The sequence below is a fragment of the Rhinolophus sinicus genome, chromosome 15 (assembly GCF_057876585.1).
Source record: "Rhinolophus sinicus isolate RSI-liver-muscle chromosome 15, RSI-T2T, whole genome shotgun sequence".
NCBI lineage: Eukaryota > Metazoa > Chordata > Mammalia > Chiroptera > Rhinolophidae > Rhinolophus > Rhinolophus sinicus.
Window position 1 is genome coordinate 116,510,629 of NC_142515.1, and position 22,067 is coordinate 116,532,695.

General features: G+C 38.1%; 1 protein-coding gene across 2 annotated transcripts; it reads left to right on the top strand.

Moving 5' to 3' along the window:
• The first annotated feature begins 914 nt into the window (after nucleotides 1-914).
• Nucleotides 915-20,889, top strand: GYPA (glycophorin A (MNS blood group)). 2 transcript variants are annotated; one of them, XM_019730725.3, is made up of 7 exons: nucleotides 1,001-1,154; nucleotides 4,689-4,757; nucleotides 11,310-11,366; nucleotides 13,289-13,327; nucleotides 14,849-14,934; nucleotides 16,283-16,361; nucleotides 19,598-20,889. In XM_019730725.3, exons 1-6 carry the CDS (start codon nucleotides 1,118-1,120, stop codon nucleotides 16,334-16,336), a joined length of 342 nt encoding a protein of 113 aa, XP_019586284.2. In that variant the 5' UTR covers nucleotides 1,001-1,117; the 3' UTR covers nucleotides 16,337-16,361; nucleotides 19,598-20,889. The 2 variants fall into 2 exon arrangements, with proteins under 2 accessions (XP_019586286.2, XP_019586284.2); XM_019730727.3 differs by lacking the exon at nucleotides 4,689-4,757 and having other exon boundaries at nucleotides 915-1,154.
• The last annotated feature ends 1,178 nt before the right edge of the window (nucleotides 20,890-22,067 follow it).

Genomic DNA, 22,067 nt, shown 5'->3' on the forward strand with positions numbered 1-22,067 from the left:
GTGACCAATGGCTCACTGGTTACAGCTGACGGCCAACTAGCCACAGCTGATGGCCATCCCATCACAGTTGATGGCCATTTACCATCTGAGCCAGCACCTTTCTATGTGAGGCCGAGAGCCTGGAAACTTCTTTCTGGGGCTCTGTCCCCACAGTTTCTAACTGCGGAACAGCCACCACAGCCTGGCTCACATCCTAATGAGCCTCAGGCCTTCCTAATCTAATTCTTGTTTGTCCCATTGGGTGGCTCCTGACTGATGCTGTCGTGGGACACTCACAGGGATGTCCAAGAGAGGACTCAACCCAGAGCAGCGGTGACCAGGTCTTGTCTCCGCACAAGAAAGAATTCAAGAACGAGACAGATGCAAGAAAGCACAGGAAGTTTCCTGAAATGAAAGTGCACACGTAAAGAGGGAAGTGTGGGCAAACTCAGAGATGGAGTCGCACCCAGCAAGTCCTGACCAAGGCTATTTGTACCTCCCAGGGGCGGGTTTGCTAACAACCCATGGACAAGGCTCTTCAGTTTCCTGCCAGTAGATTAGATCCTCAGTTTCCTGCTCTCTCTTCCTTATTTGGCTCCCCTGAAACTGTCATGGCGTCACATGCATGCTGAGAGTCCTAGTAACCGAAATGTGAATGAGATTATAATGGCATTATAATTAAAGGTCAGGTCTGGTCGAGGAGATAAGTTCTGCTGGATGAAACTGGTTCTTGTTCTTCTCCAGTTTCAGGTGCCGGATACGATCCCTTGTTACTTGTGTCCTCAGTGAGGAGCCTCGTGTTGGAGTCTGGAAGGGGGTTGTCAATTTCCTAGGCTCCCTATGAATGCCCACTTAATTTATGCAAAGTGAATTTAACATAGCAGTCAGTTCCTTGAAGTGAAGACTTTACTTCACACTTTAATCCCCCAGTTAGACAGACATCCATATATCTTTATTGACAGGCGTTGTTGAACAACTTTGCATAATTTCAAATGTCACCCAGGCCTATCAACGGACGACGGGCTCCGGAAGGTGGGCCTGAGAGATAACAGTGTGCAGGCTGGGGCTAGACTGCCGCTCTCAGTCATCCCTGTGCTTTTCTTGCACTGACTACTGTGCACCAGCTCACGATCTCAGGATGTACAGAAATATAATAATTGGATTACTATTGTCAGGTAAGTGGAGTTTGTTTTTAGCCCGATGCTGTTATATTGCCTATGAGACGATAGATGAAAATATAAAGTACCCCACTTTAATTCTACCTTACTTAAATGAATGCGTACATCAGATCCCGGTCTGCTACATGGATATTATTGGGACTCAGCTGACAAGGTGAAGGAAATGGCAGCAGAAAGTCAGTCATTGTGGCTGGATCACAGCTTTCCAGTATGAGGGGCATGCGTGAATTCTAAGCCCAGCTAGAATGAAAAGAATTTTATCAAATAGTATGAGAATGATTTCGGTGTGAATTAATTTGTGGCTTTTTGTGTTTTAATGAGGTTAACTTCTAAATTAAAGAGTCGTTAATCAGGGTGATGGTGAATATAAAGTCCTCAGGTTTTAAAAAGTTTTCCAAAAAAGTATAATTTCCTCCTTCTCCCATTGGAAAGGTACAAACCACAAGCATGAACTCTGAAACCATAGGGGACATGTTTATCTCTCTGTGGGTCCATTCCTGAGGTGTGAGGCAGGAAAAAGAAAAAACAACTCTGTTGGCTTAGGTGCTATGTGGTTTGGGGATCTGAATCTAATTCATTAAATTAAAGAAATAATGTAGGGGTATTCTTAGGTTGTATTAAATTACCATTATTTTTGGCCTCTTCCTGGTAAATGTCTTCTCAAAATTCAGTGTTTATGTGTTAGAAATACTAGCGCCCAGCACATAAATAACGAGAAGTAGTCATTTGAAATATTTTTAGCCCATCACACATTGCTGTAACTCAAATCAGAACAAGTATCAGGGATCTTTTGGGCATTCTGTAGGGGACAGGGAAGAGATCCAGCATTTGCTAAAGTACATTTGGGCATAAAACCATGTATTAAATAGTTAATAGCGAGGGCATGAGAGACAGAGAAAACTGGGTTCAAATCGGTTCCACATCTGAAAGCCTGAGGAACAACAAAGTCAAGTGACTTACCTCTGTTTGCCTCAGCATCCTCATCTATGAGGAGCGTGCTTCAGCCAGGATGGGTACCTGCCTCATAGTAATCACATGAGGACTAAACAAAATAATTAATGTAACATGCTGACTCCAGTGCCCAGCACACAGTAAAGAACTTAATCAGTATTTAGCTATGATAATAATCATAGACTAGGGAACAAACCTGGGTATTGCAATGGTGATTTCTGAATGGCAGAGAAAGGGGACATTACAGGAAAACAGAAGGCTAACAAAGCTACGCTAAATTTTTTAAAGTACCAAAGTATGAAGACAGCTTGAAGAAAAGAAAAAAATCAGTGTATGGTGTAATATTTAAATATATTCAAATATTGGTAGAGTTTTACACAGGAGAAGAGGTATTCTTTGTGTTTTCTCAGAGGGCAAAGTGGGATTACTCAATCAAAGTAGACACTTTACCTTTTGGAGGGGGGCATAAATAGATGGAGATACTTTGTGTGTTTTCGAGCTGCCCAAAATTTGGAAAGGATTTCTGGGAAAGAAAGAAATTCTACCTGCTGGAGAAGTGTCTGCAACTGGATTAGGGCCTGAAGTGACACCTCATGGCTAGGTTATTAAGGCTGTATGACGCCGAAGGCTTCCCTGGCCTTTCAGGGCCAGTGCTGTTCTCATCTTTGCATCTGCCAAAGAAACTCTCTTGATGTGACTACTTGATAGGATCATAGAAAGGTATGGGAACAGGGTTTCCCACCTTTGCTTCTATGTGTAAGAGGGGAACCTGGAAAGTGTGAGGAAGGTTAAACATCATTGGCTCTAGCAAAAGAAATGATTGTTTTGCTTTCTCCAATAATCTTAAGTCTAAATAAAGCAGTATTTCCAATGTGCCATGTCATCTGCCACATGAAGAGTAAGTTTTTTGTAAACAATTTGATTCCCAGTCATTCACTCATTTGTTCGTTTAGTAATTCTGTCAGGTGCTAAACAGCAAGGCCAGAGCAGAAAGACCAGTGAGCTCCCATCGAGGGTACATGCAGTGTGCGTGGGCGCACGGAGGGAGGGAACACAGACATTAAACAGTACAAGTAAATTATGAAAATAACTGACAGTGAAAAACAAGACAAAATCAAACCTGGTAAGGTGATAAACGTATCACAGACGCTGTTTTAGAAAAGGGTGGCAGGAAATTTTTCTCTAGTAAGTGACATTTATGCTGAGAGTCAAACAATGAGAAGAAGCCGACCTTACAAAATCTGGGAAAAGAGGACTGAAGGTGAATGGAAGAAAGGAACAAAAGCTCTGAGACAGGAGAGAACGTAGTGCGTTCAAGGAATAACGAAAGCTGTTATCTGAAAACAAGATTCCGATGCTAAGAATTGGAGAATCCAGTATTATATCACTTCAACTAGGAAATTATGTCACAAACCAGGACCCTCTAAAGTTTCCTGATTTTACTTTAAAAAATCATGCAAAATTTGCATTCTAGGTCATAATATATTGATTTAATTGGAGTTTCCAAAGGGACAGGTATTCTCATGCCTGTTTTATCCCCAGAATCTAGCACAACTCTTGATACATAGTAGAATATTGGTTGAATCAGCAAGTGAGGAAGACAGGAATGGAGGGAGGAAGGGAGGGAAGAGAAGGAAAAGAAAAGAATATTGTTTTCATTTGTTCAGGCAAAATGAGAGCTCAGTGTAGGTAGGCCATAATTTCATTTGCATCTTAACTACATAACCCTGCAGGTACACCAGTTTGAAAAGCACGTGCCTAGAATGACCTAACGAAGCAAGGTATTTCCTTCTTTTTTTTTTTTTTTTTTTTTTTTTTATTAGTTTCAGGTGCACAAGACAAAGCAAAACTTAGACGTTTATCATTTACATCCCTCACACTGTGTGAACCCCCCTCCCCCCATCCACCATCCCCCCGTACGTTCCCAAAACGGTATTTCCTTCTTCTTCAGTGACCCAAGAAGAGAGCCTTTCTGTCCATTTAATTGTTACAGGAAAGGACTCTGAGTTGAGTTTCAGGGACCACAAGACTATGTATATTTCTTAAAAGTAAAACTGGTCTTCATTTCTGTATCTCACACATAACTAGGCAGATAGTGGGCAGTCAATACATATTTAATAGTTGTAGAAATGACAAATAACCAGAGCTTTGCTGCCGACTCGTTTAACTGTGCAAAATCAATTAGCCCCCGTGGGACTCAGTTTCCTTGTGCCTATTAAAAAAAGCACTGAATAGACGGTATCTAAAATCCCTTTCATCTCTAAACTTCAATGAGTCCTCAAAGGTCAGCCTGAGATGAACTTGAGCCTAGTTCTCAAACCTATAAATCTCTTCAGTTTGGTGTGAAATTGGGTTTTTAGAAAGAAGTAGACACTCCACTATGAATTCCTTTGAAGAAAGAGTCCTAAGAGAGGGAAACGAGTGGACAATATCTCAACATCAATTTATACTGATTCTAAATTGCAAAATTGAATTTAACATCCTTTTGGTAAATTTATTTTTACTTTGGTTTCTAGAGTATTGATGAAAACATCTATGAACCAATTTGGGAAGCACATTTTAAATAATTTGTCTTTTTAGGTTATATTTCTACATCATCTGCCAACCACACAGATACCACGGAAAGTATGGTCACTCCTAACCCAGCAGGTAATTTACTAACAGAAACAAGTGGGTAATAGATTTCCAGCCATTATTATCATATCCATATATTTAATAAGTACCTATCTGTGTGGCTTTCTTTGATAAATGAACTAAATTGAAACTAAAGCAAAAATACTGAAAAGAAACGTCCCAGTGTTATCTCCGGGTGTGGGGATTGTGGGTAATTTTTTTCCTGCTTTTTAATATTTTCTACATTTTCTGCAAAGAGAATCATAATTTGTAATCAGCAACAGTTTAAATATGTTTTACAAGTAAACTGAACAAACACAATCTATGTTTTCTAAGAGGTCTTTATCATTAAAGACCTCTTAATTAAGACCTCATGAAGAGGTCTTCAATGTTTAACAAACATTAACAGAGGAAAACTAAGCTACCAGCATTCATTTCATCGGGGTTATTACTACTTGAACAAACTTGGTTATGATATATGCTGAAAGTGATTTCAGAGATCTGGTAGAGACAAGAGCAACAATTGACAGTGAACGTATGAAATGACCCATCATGAATAATGGTTCCATTTTCTGTTTTTTATATGGCTTGTGTCTGCTATGATGCCCCAAACCCCCAATAACCTTGCTCCAGTAGCTAAGGGTACCAGAAAAGTGGCCGCATATAGAACCTGAGACAGTTCATTCACAGAGAGACTTCTCTCACACCGTGGGAGTCGGGCAGAATTTTGGCTCATCCCTGTCTCAGGAAACGAAATGATTCCAAAAACTGTAAGCCCCAAATCATAAAAGATGGTTGTTCTTCTCTCAGTCCCCTAGTACCATGCCACACCCCAGTGCAAAGTGCAGGCGAGTTCTGACCCTCACTGCTTCAAGAGCCGGGTCCCCTTTGATGATTTAGATCAGACTCCATTTCAGCAACATGCTTTGAAGGTCCAATGCAAAGAGCCTTTCTCTTCGAAGTGTGATAAATAAGCCTACAGAGGTGTTCTGAAGTTGAATCAATTAATGAGGTAGAACAACAGAAACAAACTCACTTGACTCAGGGAAGAGAAATTGAGTTTCCTGGAGAAGTCAAGTTAAAGGTTTTCTGCTGAGGTATGTTTCTTCCAATCCAATTTGAAAATGAGACCTCCTTATAGGTTACATTAGGCCTTTGTGCTCTTAACCTCCTGTGACCTTCACTTGTTAATATTCCTCAAAAGTGTCCACACAGGTAGCAGTTAGAGATCTTCCACTTTACTTTTGTACCACCTTTGGCCTTAGGGACTGTCGATCCAGTGATACAGAAAACTTATCCAGTGAGAGAAAATGAGTTCTTTACTTTGCATAAACCATACGTAAAGAGAGGAGAATGGTGGACTTCTATTGTATCTGTTTAATGGGGTCATGGAGTATATTTTAAGTTTTTACATATTCATTAAAGAAAAATGAAAAGTTGATATTAATACCTCCCATGCTAAGCCCTTTACCTAGATTATTTCATTTCATCCTTACTACAACAATATGGAGTAGGTATTATCCCAATTGCACAAATGAAAAAACAGAAGTTCAGAAAGTTTTAAAAACTTGTCTAAAGTCATACGGCCAGTGAACAGTGAAGCTGGAGACAAACCCAGGAGGTTTGACTGGAGAGCCTTCATCCTCAAGCAACACGCTGCATTTCCTCCCCCAAGAGAGGACAGTTTGTTTCCCACTCTGCTCTCCAGAAATCAACACTGGACATTTTGGTGCAAATCTTCCATATATTTTTCTAGATATGTTTATAAATATATACTTAAGAAATTACTCTATGCAGTATTCTGAAATTTGCTTCTTCCTCAAAGTGCATTTTTTTTCCATATCAGTAAACACACTTTAATGGCTTCATGATATTATATCGAATGCATAAACCATGGTTTTCTTAACCTAGGCTATGCTTTTGAATATGTAGGTTGTTTCTACTTTATATTCTTTCAAACAATGCTATTATGGACATCCTTGTAACTCATCATTCCATGTTAGAGTATGCACATTTTAAAAGTTTTGATGAATATTGCCAAATTTCCTTCCCCCAAAGTTATACCAAGGTATACACCCATCGTTAAATTTTGAGAGTATCTGCTTCAGTCCCTTCTTGCTAAATTGTGTGCCAGAAGTCTTTTTATCTTTGCCAATAGGATAAATGAATGATATGGTGTATTTTTTTTCAATTTTTATTTCCTTGATTACTAGTGAAAATTAACCATTTCTCTATGTTATTGTTTTTGGGGGTTTTTTTTCTTTAATTGTTATTGGGGGATATTGGGGAACAGTGTGTTTTTCTAGGACTCATCAGCTCCAAGTCAAGTCATTTTATTCAATCTAATTGTGGAGGGTGCAGCTCACTGGCCCATGTGGGACTTGAACCAGCGACCTTAGTGTTATGAGTACCACATTCTAACTATTGAGCCAACCAGACACCCCCAAGAATAATAATATTTTGTGACATGTGAATATTACGTGAGATTAAAAATGTCATGTCTGTAAATAATTATTGGAACACAGCAATACTGATTCATTTAGGCGTTGGTTTACCTATTGCTCATGGTTGCTTTTGCACTGTCACAACAGAGTTAAAGAGTTGTAACCGACAACGACCACATGGCCCACAAAGCCAAAAATATGTTTTCTTTATCCCTTTGTAGAAAAAGCTTACCAACTCTTGCACTCAGGGATCCCATCCTGCAGTTTGAAAACTCATTTATAGACTGAGGGCTTCCAAGCTCAGTTCCTGTGGAGTTCCTTAAAGCTGCTCCCAGATGGCTGTGGACTCAGGGTTCAAGGCTCCCGGGGCTGTCACCCTGGCTTCCACCAGAGCCATTCCACTGTGTTTCACCCTGGCTTCCACCAGAGCCATTCCACTGTGTTTCACCGCTGGGGAGCTGCCCCTTGGAAAGTGCATAGAGTGAAATCCATTGTGAGGGAGAGGAGGTTTTCAAAGTCAAAAACCACAAGATTGAATATGGCGAATTGTGAAAGTTACTGTTTTGCAAGCAAATCAGGCTCATATTGAATTGTTTTCTGAAACTGTTCTAATTCTAGATAAAGGTGACTTAAGAACAAAGCATTGGACATCTGGCCCACTAACTACACACATTAACAGGCTGTAGCTTTGTGTTAACAGCTATTGACCGGAGAATTCAAACAAAATATTCAAAACACTAGCTCAAATGTTATCACACCAGGCATTTAACCCATTAGAAAGTTCAATTGTTCTGAATTTTAATTGGCTGCTTTGGCTTAATGAAACCTCTCTAAAATTGAAAAATGAATGACAATAGACAGGTGGACATCTGATTATATTATTACAACTTGACTCAGATTGAGTTTGTCAGGCCTTTGATTCAAAAGCAAAATTGAATATTTCCCTTAAAATATTGCTTCATGGCAATAGCCTTCTCCAAACACCATTTGGAAAGGCAAGATCCCCATTTATAAGTTCATCGCATATTAAACAGGAAGGTTCAGTAGAAAAGGCATTGGATGGGAGTTTTTTTTTTCTGTTTTACCATAAATTAGCCGGGGAGAACTTCCACAAATAAATTTATCCATCAGTTTTCACGGTCATCGCAATGCCAAGAAACGGTAACATTTAGAAAATGTAGTTTTCTGACTTGGAAACTATTTAAGGTATTTTGTACACAGGGTGTCCCCTTGTAAGAGTTTGTTTTTGCAAGACAAGACTATCAGCTGCAAGACAGGAGGGTATTGAAACCAAGCCAGCAGCTGCCTGAGCTATCAATTCGTGACAGGAGTTCAGCTCCTGGAAGTTTTGGCATAAAGCAAAAAGACCGGGTATTTTGTCCACAATTGCATTTTACTGTTGTTCTTTCTAAAAACATTCTATGTGAGAAATGTCCACTGTTGGGGAAAGCCGTGTGGTTTCATGGATTGAGCAGAATATTAGGAGGCTGGAGCTCTACTCCCAACTGTATCCCGACTGTGTTCTGAGCTCACAGGTCACCCTGCCTCCTTGGTATAATGGTGGCAGAGGCCCTGTCAGGCTCCCTTCCCCCAACACAGACATCTCAGGCTGGTAGAGTTTTCCTGAGCAACTGCGAGGACAGGGCAGTGAGGGTAAGAGACAAAAGAGGTGAATGTTCTGGTACAATTCAGATATTATGTAAGTGTAAATTGTGAGATGATACAACTATGCAAATTTGGAATATTTCTGACTTGGAAACTATTTAAGCCATTTTATATGCAGGGTATATCTTTGTAAGAGTTTGCTTTTGCAAGATGAGACTTCTATCAGCTGCAAGTCAGGAGGGAACAAAAAGCAAGCAAATTTGGAATATTTCTGACTTGGGATATTTAATATTGGAATATTCATTCATTCATTCCACCCTTCCCAAACCTAAAAGTATGGGATTCAGTTCAGGTCACAAATATGTACTGTGTACAAAGGACCATAGCAAACGCCATTTTAGTGTCTGGGGACTGAAAACAATTTTCTAAACTAGGAGTTTGAGGCCTTGTTAAACCCACCCTCCTATTTTATTTTGCACTCATTTGCCACTTGATCATTAAACCCTTGTTAATCTGAAATTTGCCTACCTTTGCCTGTGAGCGGCCCCCCTAACCTCTGCTTGAGTGCAGACGTCCTCTTCTTTCTCTGCATTTTAGCCCCTGCTCTTCCTTTACCTTAATTCTCCTTCCTCCACATTTCTGCCTAAAACTCTACCCATCTTGCATGGTTCAGCCAGTGCTTCATTGCAAGTGGGCCTGGGGTAAGCACATCCAAGTAAGTTTTGCAGAGCCTGGGGTAGCGAAGGAACTGCAGCGCCAAACCCATCTGCTGCTGGGTGGCCAGATGCCGGGCACATTTCCACAATACCCCACGGTCAATGTGCTTCTCTTGGAGACAGAAGTGGCATTTTTCAGAAATAATCTGGATGTGCTCCTGTTAGAAGAGGTGAAAAGAGTAAGAAAATGACCCTCGTGTCAATATTGTGAGAGCAGAAAACAGTTTCTCCTGGTGGCTATAGCAAGGGGACACTGAGGGCTAAGAAATTTCAGGAGGGCAATAAATTGGTGTGAAACAATCATCAAAATGAAGACGACATGATTATTATTCAAATTCTAGTCCTTAGGATGTCTGGAAATGTCAAGAAATTTGTCTTTTTTGTGTTCAGTGCATCCCCCAGCGTTCACCAATTACTAAGTTAACACATCAAAGAAATCTTGCTGACAAGAGCTCTACAAGGCAGAGATCTGGGAGAGAGAATGACATTGGAAGTCACCAAAAGGAGGTCTCACTTTCTGTCCATATTACCAGCTGTGTTAATCCGAGCTAATTATTTAATTTTTATGATACCAAGTATATTACCTGTAAAGTAAGGAAGTTGGATTAGATGTTCCAAGTGACCTTGTGACATAAATGTAAAAGTACATTCTAAATTAAATAGGATGATATTTAAATTGATCTGTAATCTGAAAACAACGCAAGCAGACTTATTCAAAGCTGATTTAGCTACAGAAAGTTAGGGGCTCAGAGCACAGCAGCACAAGAGCAAGAAAAACAAGAAAAAGCAGGTGAGACTCTTCAGTAATCCAGCCCCTGAGAGCTTGAGACAAACCACGTCTGTTGTTTAATGGTTACGGATTTACTTGGTTGCTTTCTACCTCGTTGACCCAACTCAAGAGTCTATTGTAAAAAGCCCGGTTTATATTAAATCCGCTTCACAGAAATTTTGCAACTTTGCATAACTGAGTATGTCCACAGATGTCTATTAGCTGATTAGGGCCTGAGAAACCTGGGAGACCCAGATAGATGTGTGGGCTGTTGCTGTGAAATATAGCCTTAGAACATTCTTGGTGGTTGTTGCGGGTTGTCGGATTTTGGTTTCCTTACCTTGAAATTTGAGAGTAGCTGTGGGGACAGAGCCCCAAAGAGTAGTTTCCAGGCTCTCGGCCTCACATAGACAGGTGCTGGCTCAGTAGTAAATGGCCATCAACTGTGATTGCATGGCCATCAGCAGTGGCTAGTTGGCTGTCAGCTGTAACCAGTGAGCCATTGGCCACTAATATAACTGCTGTGGCTACGCTAGCAGCAAATGGGGGCTAGCAAGATGGTGGCTGAGCTGGCAAGAGTGGATTGCAGAGAGGCGGATGCCGCCAGTGAGAATATAGTGGCATGACTCCCGTATCTATGGCTCCGTGGGTGTTCCTTTTTGGCCTCACCATATCCTGCGTTCTTATGTGGGGAATGGGAGCAGAGACCCCGCAGGCCACTCCGCACGACAGTAGCTTAAGCAGGTGAGGATGTATAAAGAAGAAAGTGTAGGTGAGGAAGCTTAGAATAGATTCACCTTCTATCAGGGTAGGAGAAAATTGAATTTAAGACTATCTTTATTTTAATTTTTACTGAGGAAGTAGGATTATATCTGGGAGATGGAGTAATGAGACAGAGATTATTTCCCCAAATTATGCAAAATGCTCTGCAAATGCAGCTTCTGGAGCTGCCCCTGCGGGAGATGTGAAATGAATTTGTCTTTTGTGATATGCTCTATGGTGTGTACTCAGTCACCTCATGCTTGATCCCTTTCTTAACTTCTATTTTATACAGATGTGCTTACCACGGTGTGGCCCTCAGCGCTCTCTATTGCTGCTATAACGAGACAAGGTAGAGAAACAACCCCCTCAGGAGGGAAAATGGGTCTGTCCATATTTTAAAATAGCTGCTCTGGAGTTATTGTTATGATGCAACACTATTTAACAGGACCTGTCTCTGTGAGGAAACTGACAAAGACTGAGAAATGGAAGCTAAGAAGACAGTCCCTACTCCAGAGGAATTCTCACTCTAGAATATCTCACAGAAACAATATTGTGGGTTAAAGAAATTAAAGCAATCTAGCAAAGCACATACAGGGTGAATGAGACCCTGAAATGGTGGGCCAGAAAAAGGGAGCCAAGAGTGCATTGGTGTGGAGGGCCCGGGGTGGTGAACCTGAGTGGGGCTCAGCTGTCCCAGCCACTGACCCTGAGTGAATCTCCCCAACAGGCCTCTGTCCCCTCCGTTTTCCAATGTACCCCATAATACTTACCTCACAGTGTTTCTCTAAAGATGAACTAAGAAGATGTATATAAAATTGCTTAGCTCAAAGCCTGACACATCATAAGTACCTAATAAATGAGAACCATGCGGCCAGCTGGGTGCTGAGATAAGGGTGGTCTCTAGGGATGAGACGACTTAACAAGAGATGGTTGAAAGTAGAAAGAAAGAGAGTCCTTTGTAGGTGGGGTGTAAGCAGGATACTCCAGATTTAAAATAAAGCCCCGAAGAAGACTTAGAGTGGCTTTGAAATCATTAGCTAATAGAAATATTAAGAAAACGTACTGGGATAAAAGGAAGGAACAAATTTTAACAGAAACCAAGGGAGGAAAACTAGGTGATTGTTAGGCTTCTAATTTTCAAAGTGATTTCCATGTGAAGCCAACATGATGGTGTCAAGCCAGAAAGCATCTAAGGGCCATCTATAGACACACAGATTGCTACATGCCATGAATCCTAGAAATGGTGGCTAGCATGGAGGGGCGCTGTGCTAGGAGTTTTCATGCATTATTTAATTTGGTCCTCATAGGAATCCAAAGAGATAGGGATTCTAATCTCCTGTGCTCAAGAGAATACTAAAGCACAGAGATATTAAGTTGAGTAAGTTGAGTAAAGCACAGAGATATTAAGTAACTTGTCCAAGGCCACCCAACTAGGACGAAGCTGAAGCCCCATCTGTTCTATTCCAGAGCTCATACACCAACCACAACAATCACTGTCACAAAGGGAAGCTAAGCCCTAATTAACCTTTATAAACAACTGCTACTGAATGACCAACAGGCCTTGACTATGTGATGCAGTATAGTGTAATATCTTATTTGTAGTAATTAAATTCAAGAAAAATTGTGCAGCGTCGTAGTAAGACAGCTTCAGGGCATAAAATGGCATTTGGAGACCACCGACAAAAGAAATGTGAAGTGTGGACTGCTACGGGGGAGGTTCACTCTGGCAGAGCATTAGGAAACTACTAGAGACTTCAGACAGGAAATTTAGTGGGACAGTTGAGAAAAGCTCCTGTAGGACGCAGTAAGCGTTGGGACTCAGCTGGTGGCTGTAGCATAAATCTGGAAAGTTGATAGCAACACTGCTTCTTTGGGGGTTGGACTGAAGTTCATGTGGGGTGATGGCTGCACGTGTCTCCTTTCTGCTCACCATTTCTACATTGAAAAAAATGTACTTCTTCTTGTAGAAGTCACATGGGCTTCTTCCAGTATTCTCTCGTATCCTTCCCTTTAGTTAATGAGATGGTTTGCTAATTTCTGACCCATGCAAATTCGTTGGGTGGTTGAAAGTAGATAACAGGATTACTAGTGTTAATACTGACACATTATCTCATGACTTTGACTAGCTAACTGTTGAAAGTTGAACAATAGCTCCCTAAACACAGTTATGTAAGAAAAAGAAACCCACTATATAATCTAATTCAAAATGGTCTTTATTTTTTTAGACATGCCCCGTGTATTCTGACCTACTTTGAAATTTTGTCTTTTTAGGACAAACACCAGAATTTGCCCCCAATTTCTCAGAACCAGGTATGGTAATATTTGACATGAAATGACAATCATTACATTATAAATTATGCTTAAGAAAATAAGAAGTGTAAATTTTAAAAACGAAAGAGTGTATGTTAATAACTTTCTTTTCATACAAAATTATAAAGGCAAACAAAATACGCTTTTTAAAAATTAAAATAGGCATTGCTTATTGTCTTAAACGTTTTGGAAATAGTGACACATAACTTGATAATAATTTTACTTTTAATTTAGATGTTTTTTAACTTTTTCACCAACCATGGTTCCTTGAAAAGTCTATTCAGCAACCATGGTTCCTTGAAAAGTCTAAGGGCTTATAAAATGATTGAACTTCTCTTATCTGTACTTTAAAGAACGCAAGGAGCTTAAAATCTTCTTATTAATTGGCATCATATCAAGAATAAATATAGACCATTCATGTCTCAATCCTGATTCTTTCCTTGGCCCCTGTGCTACCACTTTGGGGCAACCTTCCCGACCTGTTATAACCGGAGACTGTAGCTTTCCCCGTAGATACTGCTGTAGACCCGGCTTTGTTCATTTATGTGCTTATTCACTGTTCTGCCTCCCTTCTAAACCTCCCTTCACATTTGGCCTGTGTCCATACTCCATAAGAACAAAAATGGATTGTAGAACTGAATCGCTATCTCATAAATTAAAGCTAAGTGGACAGGAAGGCTGGGCAATACCAGTGGGAGAAAAAGTTACTTTTAGTTTTTATCAATAATGCAACTTCTAAATAGAAATAAGCCAAATAAATAAGCCATTTTACCTTTATGTCTTGTCTTCAGTTCTATTTACTTCATTTGGAAGCACTACAAATATACTATGCCTATGGGAGACAGGCAAATATACCTCTAACTTAAAGTTTGTTTCATTCCCAACACGTGAAAGATTTGAAAAACATTTTTAGTGATTATAGTATAGAGTATGCATAAGGATACTGTGGAAGGAACGGAAGCTTAGAATATCGGTGACCTGAATTACAGTGGCAATTGCTTCTAACTAGGTGTCTTGTCTAGGATAAGTAACTTAAATTCATCAGACTTCTTTTCTTCATTAGTAAACTGTTTATACCAGTTTCATTCTGTTATCCATCCAGTACCTTTTTCTACATGCAGGCATTATTTTCTGTCATCACTTTGAAACTATGAAAGACTTCGTGGCTTTTCTCATATTGGGGTCACATGTCCACAGAACTGTCATCCAAAATTATGTCTGTGAGGGCCTATAAAGAACACTTGGCTTGGAGTTGGAACCCTTGGGTGTTAGTTCTGTCAGTTGTGTCACTGTGGACCAAAAACTTTACTACTCAAAGGTTCAGTTTCAGCATGGTTACTGCAAAATACTTCATATTTGAAAAGATAAAATATACTGGAGTGTATTAATATAATATAAGCATATTAATTTCTTTCTATAAAGGCGAAGTTATATTACCTTGATTTTAACTGTTTTTTATCAATTGATATGTGGTCATGTATTTTACACTTTTGTAATTTTCTGCTCTCTTTTCTCCTAAAGTTATAATAGGCATTATTTTTGGGGTGATGGCTGGTATCATTGGAATTATACTCCTTGTTGCTTACTGTGTTGGTCGCCTGATTACGGTGAGAATTCAGTTTTTAATTTCCTATAAATACTGGTGTGAACATCACTTGGAGAGTTTATTCCTCTGGGTTCAATTAAACTCACAGAGAAACAAAACTGCATGAGACTCCATCTTTTTCAACTGGACATAGGGAAATTACTGAGTTACGCTAGTAGAATTTTTTTATTTTTTTGCATTTTCCCTATAAAGAAACCCCCAAATATAGATCTATCCCCACTTTCCAATGAAAGATCCTCCAAAGTTTTTATCTAACTAGATTTAATATATTTTGATGGCTACAGATGACATATTCAAGTTTGTAATTATAGCATTTAGTTTATTTGAGTATGAAAAATATTTAAAATAACATGATATGTTTACATATGTTTATAAAACATTTACTTTTTTTCATTCTCGTATTTCCTGAAACAAATTTTTCAAACTTCACCCATGAATTTTCCAGCACGAGTGATTTTTTTATCACTAAATCTAATTTTAAGTCCAAACGAAACCATATGCCAAAGCACATGACCTTTCCTATAACCATCATTTATTTCAGACATAACATTTGCACATGTATTTATGATGCTGTAATGGGAACTGTAATCCTAGATCACTAAGTGTCTAGTCACAAAAGAACCGTATAGTTGAGTTAGATTGGTAATCAATAATAAATTATTTTGCCCTTTTCTGTTTTTAACTCTTTAACTTTTACTTCTGTTAGGTGACTTATATAATCATCTAAACCTAAATTGATTATCATGACTCTGTAAATGAATTCTCTCTAAATAATAGTTTCTTAATAAAAGTAAAGTAATGGAGAGTGTTTGCTCTAATATGAGAGATTCTGTAAGGACTTAAATATAAGATAACTCCTCTTGTCTGCAGTATAAATACTGAGGAGAAAATATCTCCTTTTGTTTTGTGTATATGTGACAAACTAAGTTGTCTTCTCTCTTGGTCTGAAAAAGTCAATGAAATACTTAGTTGACAAAATTCAGAGAAAATCTGCATGGATGTAGAAGAATTGGGTTGTGATCAGTGTGACTAAGAGATCTTACCTCTTTTTTAAAAAATTTCTATTTTTGCTTTTTATCATAGTAGGGAAATATGACAGAGTCCATGTTTGGGGTAATAATTCACCTATGGAAATGACAAATACTATTTAGAAATACAATTTTAGATCAAATTTTTAAATATCTATGAAATAATGACTTCTCCCAAAAAAGAACTCTACAAAGTAAATTTTAACCAAAAGAGAACAAACTTTAGTCAAAAAAAATATTTTTAATCTGAGCCATTTTTCTTTATAGTGTCCTAAATTTAGAAAATAGTGACATTAATATTTTTCTGATTTTTATTTATAGAAAAGTTCAGTTGACATACAACCATCACCCTCAGATGACACAGATGGTCCTTGAAGTTCTATAGAAACAGGAAATCCAGGTTGGTGTGAATATTCTTATTGTCTTTTGCCTTTTGGGAAGGGAAACCAATTAATGAGTTACTTCTTTCTGAGTTGGGAGGGGTGTGTCCAATTAGGATACCATTATATTATATACCATCAGTGCTCTCTAAGATTTTTTTTTTTAAATGTTTATGTCTGCAGCATAATGAAATTCTCCTTTTAAAAATATCTTTTATAAAAAAGTAAGACAAATACTGTAAGTAAGGCAAAAATAAGTTCTGTTGTGTACTTATTTTCCAAACTGCAAAGTTGTGTAAAGGAGACCTTTCAATGGGAATAGTTTAATAGTCCCAGACCTGGAGCCACACCTGGATTTGAATCTACACTTTTAACACTTGGAACCTTGGGCAAGCTACTCAGATGGGGATAATGATAGTTAACATGGAAGTAATTTAATATGGCCGTAATGATAGTGTCAACCTCATAGAGTTCCTTGAGGATTAGAAGAGCTACAAATAAAGCATCTGAAACAGTTCTTGGTCATAGTGAGTGAGTATTCGTGTCTGTTAACTAGTGTCTATACTACAGGCTCCACTCCCAAATGAACTCCCCTGAACAACTGGCCAGTCACTTGGCCCCTTGTTTTCATTTCCACTCCCAGCTGCTAAGTAAATACACAACATCTTGGAGGACTGTAGGTATATTTTGTTCATCCAGAAGAGTACTGACCCATGCAGTATTTTTTAAAAAGAGCATTCATTTCTAGCCTTAAAATGTAGCAGATTTTTACATTAAAAAACACCCACATATTTGTAGTTCCTTACAGAAAAAAATGTAAACTTGAATGATCCTGGAGCCTCCATACCAGAATCTGAGCAATTCATAAGAGCTGATTAGTGGTTGCTACCTTGAATATTTGTTTAAGTATCTATTCAGTTTCGTTTATCTCATTCATTATGGCCTCTTGTATAACTTTACTAATTGAGTATCTAGTTCCTATTAACCTTTGTCTGAAGCATAAACTCAAGTGACATCTATTTTGGGAGAAGTCCACCAAGAACAAGCCTCTGTGGCTTTAATGCTCCAGCAAAAGAGATCTGACTCCGCCTTCTACAACATCGATGGAAGGTTTCCCCGTAATTATCATAAATGATGACAGAAATGAGGTCCTGTAAGTTTCCAGATTCCAGTTTTTATCCTGGACGAAGCTCTTATCATCAAAGGACTTGCTAGGTTTTCTAGATTTGGGGGATCATAAAAAAATAGAGATTTTTAAAGATCCTTCAAAACTCCATAACCCATATGCAGGACTTGCCTCATCACATTATCTTGTGGGTCCTTAAAGCTTAAGGATGATTGTTACCTAATTACTTAACACTAGGAAGTTCAAGGTCTGTAGAGTGAATGGCATATACATAATTCTCGGCTAAAAGGATTAATGAAATCCTATCTGCAGATATTTAAAACAAAAAAATTTTGAGTCATGTACCAGATTCACTTCATTTACTAAGGTTACCTTGTTATAGGACTTGCTGCTGGAACAAATATCTGTAACGTACTTATTTATAGCCTGCATTGTTCCCAAAAAAAGTTTGGATGTTGTTTTTAAAATGGAGCCATTACCACTCAAAGCCTAATGTTTTGTTACTTAAATTTCTATATATCCTTTTAGCTACTTATTTATTTTGGTGACGATGTTAGTGTTTAGCATTTCCTCTGCTATTTTTTTTTTTTAAATACAATCTTGAGCCCCTCTGTGGACTAGCCCATAAACGTTTGGGACAATTTAATCCACCAAAGTGCATTAAAATATCCTTGTTAAGTTGAAGTGCAACAAACATTTATCAAATGCTTATTGTGGACTGGGCACCACACTCACGTTAAATATACCATTATGACTCTCTGACCTTTAGAATCTGAGAGTCTAGCGGGGCAGACAGATAGAATGTGGCCATTGCAGTAAACAGGCCAGAAGGAGCAGAGGTGATAGCATCTGAAGGAGATGGGGGCAGGTAGCAAAGGCTTCTGGAGACAGGCTCACCTGGGGCCAGCCTTAAAGGAGAAATGGACGTTCTCAGGGCAAGGCAGTTGGGCAGCGTGAGCCAAGGCCTGGAAGAAAACAGCATGTGGTGTACCAAGAAATGTACCATTTCCACATTAGCAAGGTTAATGCTCTGGTTTTCTGTTCCTGTCTCAAATATATGTAAAGACAGTGGAAAGTCAGATGAACCAAATTTTAGGCTGATTTCATTTCCCCATATTTGCGCAAATGAAGTTTTTAAATGTGTCTTAGTAAATTAGTGAAATGAATTATAAAATCTGATCCCACCTCACAGGAAATGTTAGAAAACACGTAAGATGATTTAAAAATGCTTCAGTCCTGTCCTTATAGAATACTACTCTAAAGTAATTTATAAACCAAAAGCAGTAAGAGATTTAGAGTGATCGTGTCACCTTACCAAGAACTAGAGATGTGAGGGGATAAAGGATGAATTGCTTTAACCTCCTTGAACTTGCACATGATTTATGCTTGGTGGGAAACGATAAGAAGTGAATCTGAGTTAGCTGCCCATGGTAGTGGTCAGGTGTGACTCCACCAGTCCATTTCTCATGGGATAAAGCTTGGGGTGCACAGTTCTTATGATAACCCAAATAGAAGAAAACGGAAAAACTCACTTCGACAAGAGCAAAGACTCTTCGCATCTCTTTTACGCACTCTCCTGGAGTAACATCAATCCAACTTTCTAACCAAGAAAGATGGAGCATTAGATTTGATGGAGACCAGTCCTGTGTCCTTCCTCATGCTAGAATCAGAGGGGAATTTAGCAGTGAGTTTTCGTACAGACTTCTCCTTGTTTATGCCCAAGGAAAAAGGTTATTCCCAAGAGATTATAGACTAGGGAGCTTGCCTTAACCTCAAAACATGCATATGTAATTCAACTCACTTATCATTTACTGCCTTCCCACTATATTCTGCCCCTACAAAAGTTCTTTGTTAGTTTCTCATTTCTGTAGCTACTAACAGCACAGCAATTATGTTTGTTTCTTATCCAAAGCTTTTGGAATAGACTTTCTAAGTAATTCTGTATCTTTACACATAACTCTAATAGAGATAGTCTAAAAGGAAATTCCTTTCATTTCCTCACAATCACATGCAAGGCCAACTCTGTAAGAATGTAAAATTCTAAAATGTATTTTATGAATTAATTTCCTGCTGTATTTAAATATAACTATGTCTCATGTTATTTATTTTCTCTCTATAATCCTTCTACAGAAAAGTAATCAATGAGAATCTGCTTACCAAACCAAGTTTTGGAAGAACTAAAAGACACAAAACTTCCATCAAGTGAAAATTAACATGTAAATTGGACACACAAATAAATTGTATACCTTCCTAAATTGTACAATTTCAGGATGAAAATTTCATCATCAAGTCCAGCGACTCAATGATGGAAAATATCACTACTCATTAATATTTCAAAATGAAGAACAAATATTTCTTTTTATGCTTTCATGTGTTAACATAATTTTTACAGTTATTTGGAATTCTGATCCAAAACTTTAGTAGGCATCATCCGCAGTTTTTAAAGACTAACTGATTTTATTCTATTGTATTTTAATGATTGTAAAATGAAAGGCTTGTCACATCATAGATGAAATCTAAGTTCTTCTCATCCTAAACTTCTGAGTCTATTTTTATTGTTTGAAATAAATTAAGGGGACACTGAAATCCTATCATTTCCTTCACTGATGAACCAGCAAGGTATGGTATTACATTGATAATGATGATATTTTAGTTATACTAATGAAGTTTGTACTTGGAAATGCCTTGCATATATACATACATACACATATGTACATATACACAGAATAGGCATATAAAATGACACTCACATTCATCATTTAATGCATAAATCAATACAAAAAAATTTCCCATTAAAAAGTGAGAAGTTACATATGTATAAATGGCTCATTTAAAATAATTTGTCTTATAGTACAGCATTAACTTCTTCAGGCCACTGGAAGAGTTATTTACGGAAATGGTCAAGAGTAACCTGAAAAAGAAAAATATTAATGACTTTCCCTTCCAAAAGAAACTTAACAACTTTGTAAATGAAACAAGATGTGCAAATTTAACATGCAGGTTACTATTTAATAGGTCACCATTAAATTCTTTTTAGAGTTGTCAATTAAATTCTTTAATCCACCCAGTCCCAGCTTCTCTTATTAATAAAGCTTTGGAAATTGGTTTAAATAATCTAAAAGAAATTTCTAGATATGCGATTAGGCTTTGTGACAATACAAATGTCACTCATTTACAGTGAAACTTAAGAAGCAGTATAAACACAAAGAAACACCTTCCTGTGATATTCTATTTCCACATTAATAAAAATCCATATGGCTTCCCATTGCTATGTGATAGTTAAGTGAATAATATTATGTGCATATTTTGGCCTGGCAACTTATTTTTTAATAAATTAGAAAATGTAAATCTTAACCTACTTGTATGTTCAGAGAATGTTCTTCTACTAAATTGACTATATAAAATAAAGAATAAAAATGGTATATTTCTGTTGGTATGTATTTTTTAAAGTAGTTTTAACAGTATTATTGGGTTAATTTAATCAAACAAATGATCCAAGCACCAAGGCAATTTGAAATGTACTTTTTTCAATAAAAATAAAAGCTTGAACCAAGCGATACTATGAGACTAAATAAACTTGTCTCTAAAATAATTTACAAGTCGAAGACAGTAAGAGAGTAGAGTGATTGTGCGATCTAGACCAAGGTAAGAGAATTCAGAGAATAATTAAAGTAAGAATTGCTTTAACTTCCTTGAACTTTTTCGGTTAATTTCTCTGTAGTTCTATCTATGGACTTTTCACATTTAAATTTAATGTTTGTAGGAAAAATAATGACCTTTATTCTCTTTATATTTCTATAATTAAACTGGCATAAGATTACAGTAAAGAAATCCAACCTGTGAAGCCAACACGATCCCTGCATAGCTCATGCTGGATTTCTTAAAATTTGGGACTGGAGTGGTGGATGGGAGTGAAGCTGATTAGACAATTTTTTCCTTCAAGCCTGGGTGTTTGCTGGTGTGGTGTGTGCGCAAAGGGTCTTAGAAACTAGGGAGGAAATGAAGGAAGAACGGGGAGAGGCATTGTGAGGAGAGAATTTGGGGAGGCATGAAAAGGCGTGGTGAAAAGGGTATTTTAGTGAGATTAGTGTATAGCAATTAGAGTAAGAGCCTTCTGGTTTATTCTAAACATTTATTTTATCAAATGTAGCAAATTTCTCACAAAAAAAACTCCTAAGAGCCAAATATCATTTAAGCAAAAATGAATAGAAAATTCTACCCAGTATCATGCACAGGTCTGTATCCTTTTTATTACCTAACAGTGACCAGAATAGTAATGGGGTCTACCCAGCTTTTGACACAGGAACAATGGAAGAACCAGTTCCACCGAATACATTTTAAAGGACACAGGAGACATAACTAATTTTTCTTTGTATGCTCTGGGTCTTGCTCACTCAATATAGCCATTATACTGACAGAACAATTAATGGAACAAAAAACCTCTTAATGAAAATAGATAAGTCATCCCCAAAGTGCAGGGCAGGCTCTAGGGAGGCACAAACGAACACACTAAGACTGCTGCAGCCTCACACACCTCTTTCTCCTCCAGCCCTGTGTGAGCCTGGCTGTTTGTCGCAATTGTCAGACTTGACAGGTCCCA

Excerpts from the sequence above, each read along its gene's own strand:
- GYPA (XM_019730725.3), top strand. The coding sequence starts at position 1,118 with ATGTACAGAAATATAATAATTGGATTACTATTGTCAG. Across the intron at positions 11,367-13,288 it reads TGCTGCTATAACGAGACAAG|GACAAACACCAGAATTTGCC; the intron begins GTAGAGAAACAA and ends TTGTCTTTTTAG. Across the intron at positions 13,328-14,848 it reads CCCCAATTTCTCAGAACCAG|TTATAATAGGCATTATTTTT; the intron begins GTATGGTAATAT and ends TTTCTCCTAAAG.